This window comes from Eubalaena glacialis, chromosome 18, assembly GCF_028564815.1.
Source record: "Eubalaena glacialis isolate mEubGla1 chromosome 18, mEubGla1.1.hap2.+ XY, whole genome shotgun sequence".
NCBI lineage: Eukaryota > Metazoa > Chordata > Mammalia > Artiodactyla > Balaenidae > Eubalaena > Eubalaena glacialis.
Window position 1 is genome coordinate 63,699,596 of NC_083733.1, and position 11,521 is coordinate 63,711,116.

An 11,521-nucleotide genomic window follows, 5' to 3' on the forward strand; every position below is an offset into this window, starting at 1 on the left:
ATGCAACACGAGGTGGAGCCCCTCTTCTCCTCCACCATGGGCAACCCCAGCATGCACAGGGAGGCAGGTACTGAGCCGTGTCTGTTTGTGTGTTTGTATCCAAGTGTGGGGTTGGGCGGGTGGGGTCCTTCATCTGAGCATTGTGTCACAGCCCTGGCTTTCAGTGTGACCTTAAGTGAGTCACTGGCCTTCCAAAGAAAGAGCTACCCCAAATTCTTATGTCTACCAGATTCCTGAGCAGTACCCTTTAGACCTCAAACTACATTTCCCATGAGGCTTTTCAGTTCCCTGACCAATGTTCTGGACCCAGAACTACATTTCCCATGAATCTCTGGGGCCGTAACAACTCTCCTAAGGCCATTATCCCCCATAGACTCCCTGCCCTGGTCCCTCACACTCTCCTTGTCTCCCACACTGACCTCAGCATCTTCTCCCAAAGCCACTCCTCCTCCCTGCTTCCCATGTTTGAATGGTGCTAACCCAGTCTAGACCCCAGGCATTGTTCCCCCACTCCCATTACCTCCACAGCCATCAGTCCCAGCCCCATCTTCCTGCTTACTCTCTCTGCCCTGTCCCTACTTCTCTTTCCCCACAGCCCCAGCTCAGGTCTTGTCCTCTTCCACTGGACCCTTTCTCCACCTAACTCCCTGGTCTCCAGTTTCTCCCCTCCAGCCCATCCCCCACATAGCTCCAGAGGAGCCTTTCTGACACCCAGCACTAACCCTGTCTCTCCCTTGCTCACAGCTCTCCCACGTTGCCCATCACTCCCAGGATAGAGTCTTAGCCCCTCAAGCTGGTGTTTGAGGCCCTTTGTGGCCTGACACTAGCTGACAGGCTCATATTCCAGGGTTCCCTACTTCCACTCTACTTTAGCGCAGCTCATTCATTCATTCACTCATTCAACATTTCTCAAGTAATATATCGGTGAGGATTTATTTGGCTGGGCTCCAATAGAAAATTGGACTTAATGCAGTATAAAAATAGGAAAGTCATTGTCTCACTCAAAAAGAAGCCCAGAGGTGGATCAGGGTTTGTGTTTGGTTAGGTCAGCAGCTCAGTGAATGTCACTGAGAAGCCAGTTTCTATGTCCCTGCTTTTTGGTCTGGGATATATCCCCTTTGCACACCAGCTTGCATACCTCATGGTTACAAAATGGCTGCCACAGTTTCAGGCATCACTTCCAGAGGTCTTCACTTTAAGAACCCCCAATAATCTCTCCTCACATCTCATTGGCCAGCACTAAGTCATCCACTCACTCTTGTCTCAATCCCTGGCAAAAGGAACGAGATTATCATGATTATTTTAGTCGGTGGGGCTACGCATCAGGTGGGAGAAACTTTTTAAAAAAACCTATACCTAATCCTACTTCAGGTCCCAATTAACCAGAATCTCTAGCGCTGGGGGGCCTAGCAACTATAGTTTTTGAATGCTTGCCATGTAATTATGATGAGCAGTAAGGGTCAGAAGGCACTGGTTTACACTGGATGGGATATCCCTGAGGATACTGGGGCTTGGTCAGCCTCACCGGGTTGCATGGGTGGGGAATGGACACTCCTCAAATGGAGGAAGAAGGATGGCAATGGCTGACAGGGTCTCCTTTCTAGGTGTCGGCTATAAGCACCTCTTCTGTGCCAGGTGATAGGCTAGGCATAGCAAATGCTCTAGTGGCAAAACAGACAGTTTCTCTGTCCTCAGGTCTCTTTTAGTGTCTTTGAAGACCTCTTTCATTTGGAGACGCCCCACCCCACATCATCTCTAACCTAGACTGAGGCACCCATCTGATAAGTATACTTTATGTGTAGCTCCAGAAAAGATGAGTGAAATTGAGTTGACCAGTTGGCTCGTTTTGCAGATCGATATTTGTTCATTTCAGTTTTGCTGTTTTCTTTGTGGTGTTTTGGAACCAATAACATTTTTAGCTTGTCAGGTTGCAAACTTTGGCTTAGGCCATTAGAAAGCCTATGGGTCCCAAGTGTTTTGCCTATAGTAATGAATGAAATGACCCAGCTGGTTCTCATGCAAGGAGGACAGACATGAAACACACCATCTCACAAATAATTATAACCTACAATTGCAATAAGCACTCCTTAGCCTTGGACCTGAAGAGAATTCTGGGAATATTCTCTTTTGCTTAAAGACCTTAGCACCCACCCCCCGCCCCCACCCCGTGGACCCTCTGCATAAAACATCCCTTTCCCTGCCATTTCTTTATTTGGCAAACTCCTCCTTTATCCCTTAAGACTTTTTTTTTTTTTGGCACTATTTTTAAAATAGATCTTTATTGGAGTATAATTGCTTCACAACACTGTGTTAGTTTCTGTTGTACATCAAAGTGAATCAGCCATATGCATACATATGTCCCCATATCCCCTCCCTCTTGAGCCTCCCTCCCATCCTCCCTATCCCACTCCTATCCCTTAAGTCTTGCTGTAGACATCACCTCCTCTAAGGAGCCTTCCCTGATTGCCCCCAGACTGGGCTTCCTCTCCACCTCGTGACACGTCCATTGTAGCAAGTATTGCCCTTTACAGTGAACACTTCCCCCACCAGACTGGAAGCTCTTGGAGGGCAGGCTGGGGTCTCATTAATCTCTTGGTCTGCAGCATTCTCCAAGGCACACAGGAGGCCTTGGAGATGCCTGTTGAAGTTTGAAAGTGTTGTGTTTCCTCAATTATTCAGTAAGTATTTATTTTTAAATTTATACCTTTACTAAGTTACACATATACATTGAAACAAATATATTAAAATCACGGTTGTAATTTAGAAATCTTTATTTCTAATGCCACATTTCATGAGAAACAGTTTTATTCACATTTTAAACATACACCTTTGATGCTGCTAGAGTCAGTTTTTTAGCCATTTCACACACAGTTCCAGGGCATATAATTTTATTTCTAAGTTACTTGTGATAGACATTTAAAAGATTTTTTCTACTATGGAAAATTTCAAACACACACAAAAATAGAGACAATGTACATTTTGCTAATCTTGTTTCATCTAAGCAACCCCCCCACACACACTTTCTGGGGGGACATTCTATAGGACAAATTTGTTTTAAAGAAAATCCCAGACATAATTCCTTTTCACCCATAAATACTTAAGCATGTGTTTCTAACTGCTAAGGATTTTTAGAAAACAGACCTACCATGCCATTAATTCCACCTAACAAATTCACAATTTTTCTTGAATATCATCTCATACCTAGTACGTATTTAAAATTTCCCTAATTATTTAAAAATTTTATTTTTCACAGTTGGTTTGTTTTAATTAAGACCCAAAGTTGACATATTGCATTTGATGCTTATATTCTTTCAGTCTTTATTCAATAAATACTTACAACTAGGTGCCTGGCGCTTTGCTAGATGCCAAGTGCGGAAGACAAGTCCCTGACCTCATGTTGCTCACATTATAATTAGAGACTCAGAGAAGTAAATGTAAAATTGCAACTGTGATGAGAGCAAATACATGGTGTCATGAGTTCATGACAGGAACTGTTCACACACTTAGGGAGACTTGATGAGCTAAGTGAGGGGGAAGAGAGTTCCACGTGGAGTCAGAGCATGTGCCAAGGTCCTGTGGCAGGAGGGAGCATGGAGAGTTCAAGTCACAGAAGGGCAATGTTTCTGGAATGCAGCAAGTGAGGAGGACGATAGTGTCTGATCAGGCTTAAGACATCAGCAGGGTCTGGTCATGTGTGATCTTGGTCTTAATTTATCCCAATGACAATGAGAAGTCCTGGGAGGGTTTTGAGGAAATGGAGACGGCTATGTGGTCAGATCTACATTTCAAAATGCTTCTGATGGGGTGAATGAAGAGGGAGAGAGATATATATTGAGAAGTTAGGAAGCTGTTGTCTAGACAATAGTGGGGTGAGAAGCAGCAGACTGGGGGATTGAGAACACAGATTCTGGATCCAGTGCCTAGATTTTTATCCTGATTCTATCACTTGGCCTGTGTGACCTTGGGCAAGTCACTTAAGTTCTCTGTGCCTCCGTTTCATCATTTGTTAAACTACACTATCTCAGAAGGCTGTTTTGAAGATTCAGTGGAAAAAACCTGAAAAGGTGCTTGGCTTTTTAAAGGGGGCTGTAAACACGTAGTTATTATTATTGTTAAGTGGACAATTTGAGAAGGAGATTACTATGTTGGAGGGATGGAAGGGAGGCCAGTATGGCTGGAGAAAAATGATCAGAGAGGTCATCAGAGTGACCACACGCAGGGCAGGTGCTTCTCAAAGGGGATCTTGCTAAAATCAGACTCTCACCCAATAGGTCTGGGGTGGACCCTGAAATGCTCCCCAGACCACACATTGAGGAATGAGTCCCCATCACAGGGAGAACTTTATCCTGAAGGCAAGAGGAAGCCTCTGGTGGTTTGTAAGCCTCTGGTGGTGCTGAGAGGAAAAGATCACCCTAGCTGCCCTGCCAAAACAGATGGGAGGTGGAAGAACAGGGACCAGAGAGGGGGGCTTACTATGGTACAAGCTGAGCTGTGCTGATGTGCTGAAGCCAAAGACCGCTAGGAGCATAGCTGGGACATAGCCCTGTGCTGGAGAGAGCCTGTCCCAGCTCACAAGAGCCGAGTGGTGAATTTTGCAAGCTGGTTGTGAAAACCATGGGTAGCATAAAATTGGTCAGGAAACTGGCAGATGCTGAGAGAGAGAGAGAGAGAGAGAGAGGGAGAGGGAGAGAGAGAGGGAGGACATTTACCAGCACGCCACTGAATTTACTGAATGAGGGAGATAGTAACACATCAATGTCTGAGTAAGAGGTTTTTAGACACCTGGGCTGAGTTAGGTGACTTGGGGAGGAATAAGGAAAACAGGCTTTGCTCTGGATCGGATGCTGGCAGGAAGCAGAGGCAAGTCCATGACATGAGAGCAATCAGAATGGCACTAACACTGGTTGGGAAAAAAGCAGCATCAGCCCTGAGCCAAGAGGGGGATATTTGGTCAGTTTTGTAGTTTGGGCAGCGTCGATGTTGTGTTGTGTTGAGACATGACTCCAGAGGGGTCTTATTTTTATCTTGGTCCATCATGGTCACAGAGTGACCTTGGCTGCTGTTGGTATTCTGTGAAATTCCTTATGTCCGAAGGGAGGTCACCAGGGTCTCTCTGGGAGTGCCAGGCCAGCTCCTGGCTGTCAGGGGTTGCTTTCTGCTTTTTTCAGCTGCTGTAACAAAGAGACCCTCAAACTCAATGGCGTTAAGAAAACAGTTGGTTTCTCTCTCATGTAAGAGGAGGAAGGTGGTCTGGATGGGTGGGATATCTCAGCCCCACGAGAATACAGGGACCCATGGTGCTCCATCATCTCTAGCAAGAATAAAGCTGGCTAATTGCTTCACCCACGTTCCAGTCCAAGGGAAGGGGCACTGAGTCTAAGCCAAGAAAATTTCTCTTAAGCAAATGATTCCAAAGTTGCACCCTTCCCTTCTGCTAACAGTGTTGGCAAAAACTTGGTCATGTGGCCACACCTAGCTGCAAGGGAGGCTGGGAACTGTTGTTTCCAGCTGGATAAAATTCTAGGATTGTAGAGGAAGGGGAAATGGATTATGTGGGACAACTAGCAGTTGGCCATAAAAGAGACCAATTAGTTGATGGAGGGGTTGTGTAGAAGAGCCCAGATTTGAGAGCTGTTATGAATCAAGTTCCAATCAGGAGGCCAGTTCTGAGAATGTTGGAAAAACCACAAACTGGATTCAAATGCTGCTGCAGGGAAGAAGCTAGGCTGGGGTGATAGGAATAGGAAGCAGAAAGGAGCAAGTCCTTCCCTTTTCCTCCTGCCTTGCAGTCTCCCGCTAGCACCCCCTTTAGGCAGAGCCTAACAGGACCCCAACTGTCCGAGTGGAAATGGGGTTGGTAGAGTCCCAGCCCTGGGGTATCAGACAGCTGGGTGGTATAGGTTGGAGTTTGGGGCTGAGAGACAACAGCTTAATAACTGGCAGAAGAGCTATCCTGGGGGTGGCACGGACAGTCATTTGGTGATGCTATTTAAGTGGAATGATGTGCGAGGAGTGCTCAAGGCAGCTGATACTGGGTTTTCCATCCGCAGGAGCACTTCTTGTGGACCTAGAGACCCTAGAGGAGACGCAGGCTCGGAGCCTGGGCAGGCCTGTCAAATCCTCGTGAGTGGTCCCTGGCCCCATGATTTCTGATCTCAGCTCCTCTGAGTGCGATGGCATGGACCCCTGACTTTGGGAGGTCCCTGTCCGCTGGCTGTCTTCCCAGGAAGCAGTATCTGCGCCAGGTCATTGCAGAATACGAGGCGCTGGACCGAGAGCTCCCATGCATCCGCAAGTTCCCCATGCCACCTGCCGCCCAGCCTCTCTGTCTGTGCATGGAGACCTCAGTGAGTGTCCCCCCCCACCCCCATGATCCCAGGTCCCTGGTGGCGTGGTGGGAAGGACACAGGCTCAGAAGTGAGGTGGACGGGGTTTGAATCCAGGCTCTGCAGCTTATCGGCTGTGGGCTTGGCACCAGGATAAGTGGCTGAAAATTGATTGCGAATTTGTCAAAGGGTTCATCATCAAATTTATCACTACTGATCCCAGAGGGGAGACCGAGAGGCAGAGAGAGGGGACGCTGAGGACAGAGGGGAGGAGACGCTGAGGACAGAGGGGCTCCCGCTAATCCACCTATTACGAAATTCTGTAAAATTTACAGATATCGCAAAAATTCATTTCAAAAAGCCCGTTTTTTGACAAATTCAGTGACGTGGTTATTCGGTGTATGGATCCTTTGGGCATTCCTGCCTCAGAGGAGGTATCTATTAAGGTCTCACCCATTTGAGAATTAAACAAGGCTTGCCAGGCACAAGCCTCGGAAGTGTTCCCTCAGCTGATCTGTGTGACTTGACCTCAACACAGGGATTGCTGTTCTTGTTTATGGGACCAGTGCCCACCCTATTGCTCCTCTTCTTTGTGTTTTTGAACATGAGACACACACACACACACACACCCCCAACATACACATCCAAGGCTTGCCTTCCTGGAGGTGACCAATTTCATGATTTCACTGTGGTTTCTCAGCAATTTTATATGTCATGACATATGGTATCGCCTTCGACATGGTGATCTCAGACTGAAGACGTGGTTAATGATCAATATATGTTTCTGAATGTAAAGTAGATTGACAAGATGTCAAATCCTCCTACGATCCTTATTTTTTGAGAACTGAATAGTTCTTAAGATGCTAATAAGACTATAAAAGGAAAAATATACGGCTTAAATCCTTGCGGAAATCTTCAAGGTCTGCCAAAATCTCGCCATCCAACGCAGGTTGCTGGAAAAGTTTTCAGTAGATTGGCAAAGTTGGCCAAATTGGTGAATCATTCAGTCAACTGTTCATTGACTTTTGGCAAATCGGTTTGGTGAGAACTGATTTTTTTTTGGAGAATGACCTAGAATGGCAGTAGATGCCTTTCTACCTGAAAGATTCCTATCCTCCCCGCTCTGGCAGGCTCTGCAGGTGGGGTCTCGGGTGGGGACTTCTGCACCCGGACTGAACTCCGGGTGTCACTGACTGAGGTTCTCTCTCTGACATCCCCAGCCCGAAGAGGACCTTACCCACCTGGAGGTGCTGGAGGCGCTGGAGGCCGAGTTACCCGGGGCCATGGAGAGCGGGCGTGTGAGCAGCATCCGCTTTGAGAACATGAACGTCATCTGTGGGACTGCCGGGCGCCGGGACCGGTGAGCCTTTGGCGGGGGGCACGTCCTGGAGCGACCGGGAGGGGCAGGACCGCAGCTGGCAGGACCGCGGTGAACGCGGTGGGGGAGCCGGGAGGGGAGTGAGGGCGGTGAGAGGTGGGGCGGGGCGGAGGCTCTGAGTGGGCGTGGCCGGGAGCTAATAGGCGATGTGGGCCAACAGTAAGCTCCGTGAGGGGCGGGGCGGAGAAGTGAGGGCAGTGAGGGGGCGGGGCCAGGAGCGCCCGGAGAATGGCGTGGTGGGTATAAGGATCCAGACCTCGCTGAGAGTGAGAGCCGAGAAGGGGCTAAGGCGAGAGTGGGCGCAGTGAAGGGGCAGGGTCAGGTGAGATCGGAAAAGAAGGTGGGATTTGGAGTGAGGAACCGGACTTTCAGTGACCCGGGTGGTGACGGGGATGCGCAAGAGCGAGGTGTGTGGTCGGAGCATGGGAAACAGCTCTGAGCGGGAGCGTAGCCGGGACTGGGCGCTTTGCAGGGGCGGGGCCAGAGTGATCGGGTGGGCCTGGAGTGTCTAGTTGGGGGCGGGGCCGGGCCTGAAAGCCACACTGAAGGGGCGGGACCTGGAGTTGCTGGATGAGGATAGGGCCCTGGAGCGGCGGTTTAAAAAGATGGAGCCTCGACAGAGCCAGGCTGAGAGAGAAGACGGGACCTAGACTGACCGAGGTGAGGGTCGAAGTACAGATTGACCTCGGCGAGAGTGCAGGGTTGGAGAGTTTAGGGATGTAGTGACGGGTTGAGGGACTGGAGTTGGTAAATGAACAGGGACCAGGCAGGGACTCTGGGACAATCAAAGCCAGCGATTCCCCTTCCGTCTCCGCCCCGCCCCTCTCCTCTTGGCCTTGCCCCCTTGCAGGTGGCTCATCACGGTCACGGACTTCCAGACTCGCTCGCGCCTACTGCGCTCGGGGCTCCGCCTCCGCGGGCTCCAGCACCCTCTCGTGCGCCACGACGAACTGCTGCTGGGCGATTACCGCCTGCACCTGCGCCGCTCCCTGGTCCGACGGCGCATGCTCGAGGCTCTGGGGGCGGAGCCGACCGAGGAAGACTGACGTTTGGGGGCGGGCCCCGGCTGCGCCTGCGCACCGCCCAGCGGGCGCAGGCGACCCACCCGGAACCCCGAAGGAAAGGGGCGTTGCCTTCCCAGGAAGGAGGCGGGGTCGGCTCGAGGGGGTGGATACTGTGAGTTTAATTATAAAGAATGACCTGGTACAAAAGCCGTTTCTCTCTGCAAAATCTTGGTGGGGAGTCAGGGGGTGGGAGGTGATGGGGGGTAGGGACGAACCCCCATGATATAATCCCGTCTCCCTAATCTTCCCCCCGTCCCTGGAAATGGACGCCTGGGTCCCAATCCCTTGAGGGATGAACTCTGAGGCCCGAGAGAGGGAAGACCCGGGCGCCGGGGCTTTGAACGCGTGCGGTCCTTGTCCCAGCGAGAACCAGACGTCCTCATCCGCCCCCCTCCTCTTCCTCCTCCCACCCCCCTTGGAAGACAATTCTCGGGCTTTTATTTCAGGTTTTTTTCTGGATTTTTTTGTGTGTTCTAGTTTTTTTTTTTTTTTTTTTGTATTTTCCTTTGTTATCGTTCCTCTTTTTGCTTTGTCTCTTCTCTTCGCCCCGCGCTGCCCCCCCGTCCAGTCCCTTCCCCCTCCCCACCCCAACCTCCCCTCCCCCCTCCCCACCCCCCATACCCTCCCCAACCCCGCGGCACCCATCCAGAATGAACAAGCCCTTGATAGACGGGCGCCGCGCAGGCCCCCTGCGGACGGGGGGCATCCTGCGGACAAGGGGGAGGGGGCGGGTAGGGGCCCAGCGCGACCTCCGCCCCCCTCCTCGCCACCCCTCCCCCCTCCCACGACCCTCCCACAAGGTTCCCCGCAGATCCCTGACGTGGTGAGGGGAGAGGGCTGCAAGCACCCTCCCCCCGTGGACGGAGCGCCCCCGCCTCGGGGGTAGAGGGCAGCAGAGGGGGAATGGGATTGGGGGGAGGAGGGGGAGCTCTCTTCTTTGGCAGCTGAACATGGGGGGGGGAACCTGAGGGCGATGCCCTCCCCCCTTTGCCCACAGTAGGGGAGGGGGTTTTCCAGGGGAAGGGGTGGCTTAAAATTCCCAAGCCCCAGGAATAAAGGGGGGGGGGGGGAGGCGTGCAGGAAGGAACAGCCATGCTGGAGGGAGGGGTTTCTTGAAGAGCCAGAAAGGTTAGGAGATGAGGGAGCGGTGTCTTCGTGCAAAATGGACGGACCGGAAGGCTGGGAGAGCGAGAGGAGGGAGGAGGGGAGAGGGCCAAGCCCGGGGCAGGGAGAGGAGGAAGTATGGAAGCAAAGTGGGCAAGAAGTGAGTGTGCGTAGGGTCTTCTCTTGCCAGAAGGAGAAAAAGAGCGGAAAGAGCTGAGAGAATAGGCAGAGTGTGAATGACCGGAAGAGCTGGTCTTTCGGGACCAAAAAAAAAAAAAAGTGCCAGGAAAAGAAACAACAATACAGCCCAAGAGCGCGTGTGCAATGAGGTGAGTGTGCAAAAAGAAAGAGGTAGTAGAGTTCCCCAAGGGAGATGGAAAAAGTCACCCAGGAGCTGACAAGAACAAGCAGAAATTCAAGAATGAGTGTGCCAGCAGGGCCACGGAAGGCAAGAACATTGTTCAAGGAAGAGAAGAAAGCTTCAGGAGAGCAGTGGACGTGCTGGGGAGGGTGAGTGCGCAAGAGCGAGCGTGCAAGAAGGTTCACCCAAGAGTTGACAATGGAGACGGACAAGGATTTGGGAAAGAAAGGTGCAAGGGAGTCGGGAGCGTGGCAAAGCGGAGAGGCATGAGCACTTGCGAGAGATTCGGTTCCTGGGGGTTCCTGGGAGGCACGGGTGCAAGCAACAGTGGCAGAGGGGGAGGGGCAAGGAGGGGCGTCAGTGTCCCTGTGAGGGAGGGGTGAGTAGAGTGAGAATGCGGTGGTGCAAGAATAAGAGGGGAAAGTGCTTCAAGAAAATGGAGGTGAGAGTGTCGGGAGAGGCGCACAGTCTGTGAGAGGGTGAGGAAAAGGGTGTCCCAAGTGTGTCTGCAGCAAGGGCCCAGAGATTTTTCGGGAGTGAGGGGTGGAAGGGAGGGCGCCCCGGAGGAAGCGTGTGCAAGCAAGAGTCTGAGAGAGCAGGGGGTGTGGAGCGTGGGGAAAGAGACGCATGGTGTGCCAGGGAAACAGCATGAGCTGGAGAGCTGAGGGGGCCTCGCAAGCCGGAAGCGAAGGCGCAGTGTGCAAGACAGTGAGAGGGCAAGTTTGTGCAAAATTGTAGCCCAGGGACAGGGGAGAGGTGAGCAGGCGTGCAAAGGAGCGTGCAAGAGCCTGGGGGGCTGCTGTGTGTGCTGGGGAGAGGGGAGGGTGGGGAGAGCCGAGGGGCCTAGAGACGGGGGGAAGGGTTGTTAGAGGGTGGCAGGTGGTGGAATCTGAGGGCATCCCCTTCCCCTGCGGCCTGGGGGACGACCCCCATCCGGTCAGGCTCAGGGCTGACCCTCTATGGCTCTGTCTGTCCCCTCCTCCCCAGAATTGACCCTTCCCTCCTTCTTCATCCCCCTCTGTGATTTCTTCCATCGCCCCCCCCCCCCAACTCCACTCCCCGCTTCACACACACACACACAGTCTTGTGTCAGCTGCCCCCTCCTGTGAGGTGCCAATGTCTGGCCAGATCAGGCCACCTGGTGACCTCCGGCCTTGGGAGACAAGAGTCAGGGTGCAGTTTTAGCAGAGTCCCTGGCCCGGGGAGAGAATGAAGGTCAGGGTTCAGAGGTCAAGAGGCCAGCAGGCTCAAGGGTTCCGTGGACGGGCTGGTCCGTCCGGGCCAGCCA

At 52.0% G+C, this 11,521-nt stretch overlaps 1 protein-coding gene across 1 annotated transcript; it reads left to right on the forward strand.

Annotated features, from left to right (window-relative positions):
- On the forward strand, positions 1–8,750 carry C18H19orf81 (chromosome 18 C19orf81 homolog). Its single transcript, XM_061173955.1, has 5 exons — positions 1–67; positions 6,051–6,123; positions 6,227–6,347; positions 7,547–7,686; positions 8,555–8,750. Exons 1-5 carry the CDS (start codon positions 1–3, stop codon positions 8,748–8,750), a joined length of 597 nt encoding a protein of 198 aa, XP_061029938.1.
- Positions 8,751–11,521: the final 2,771 nt, after the last annotated feature.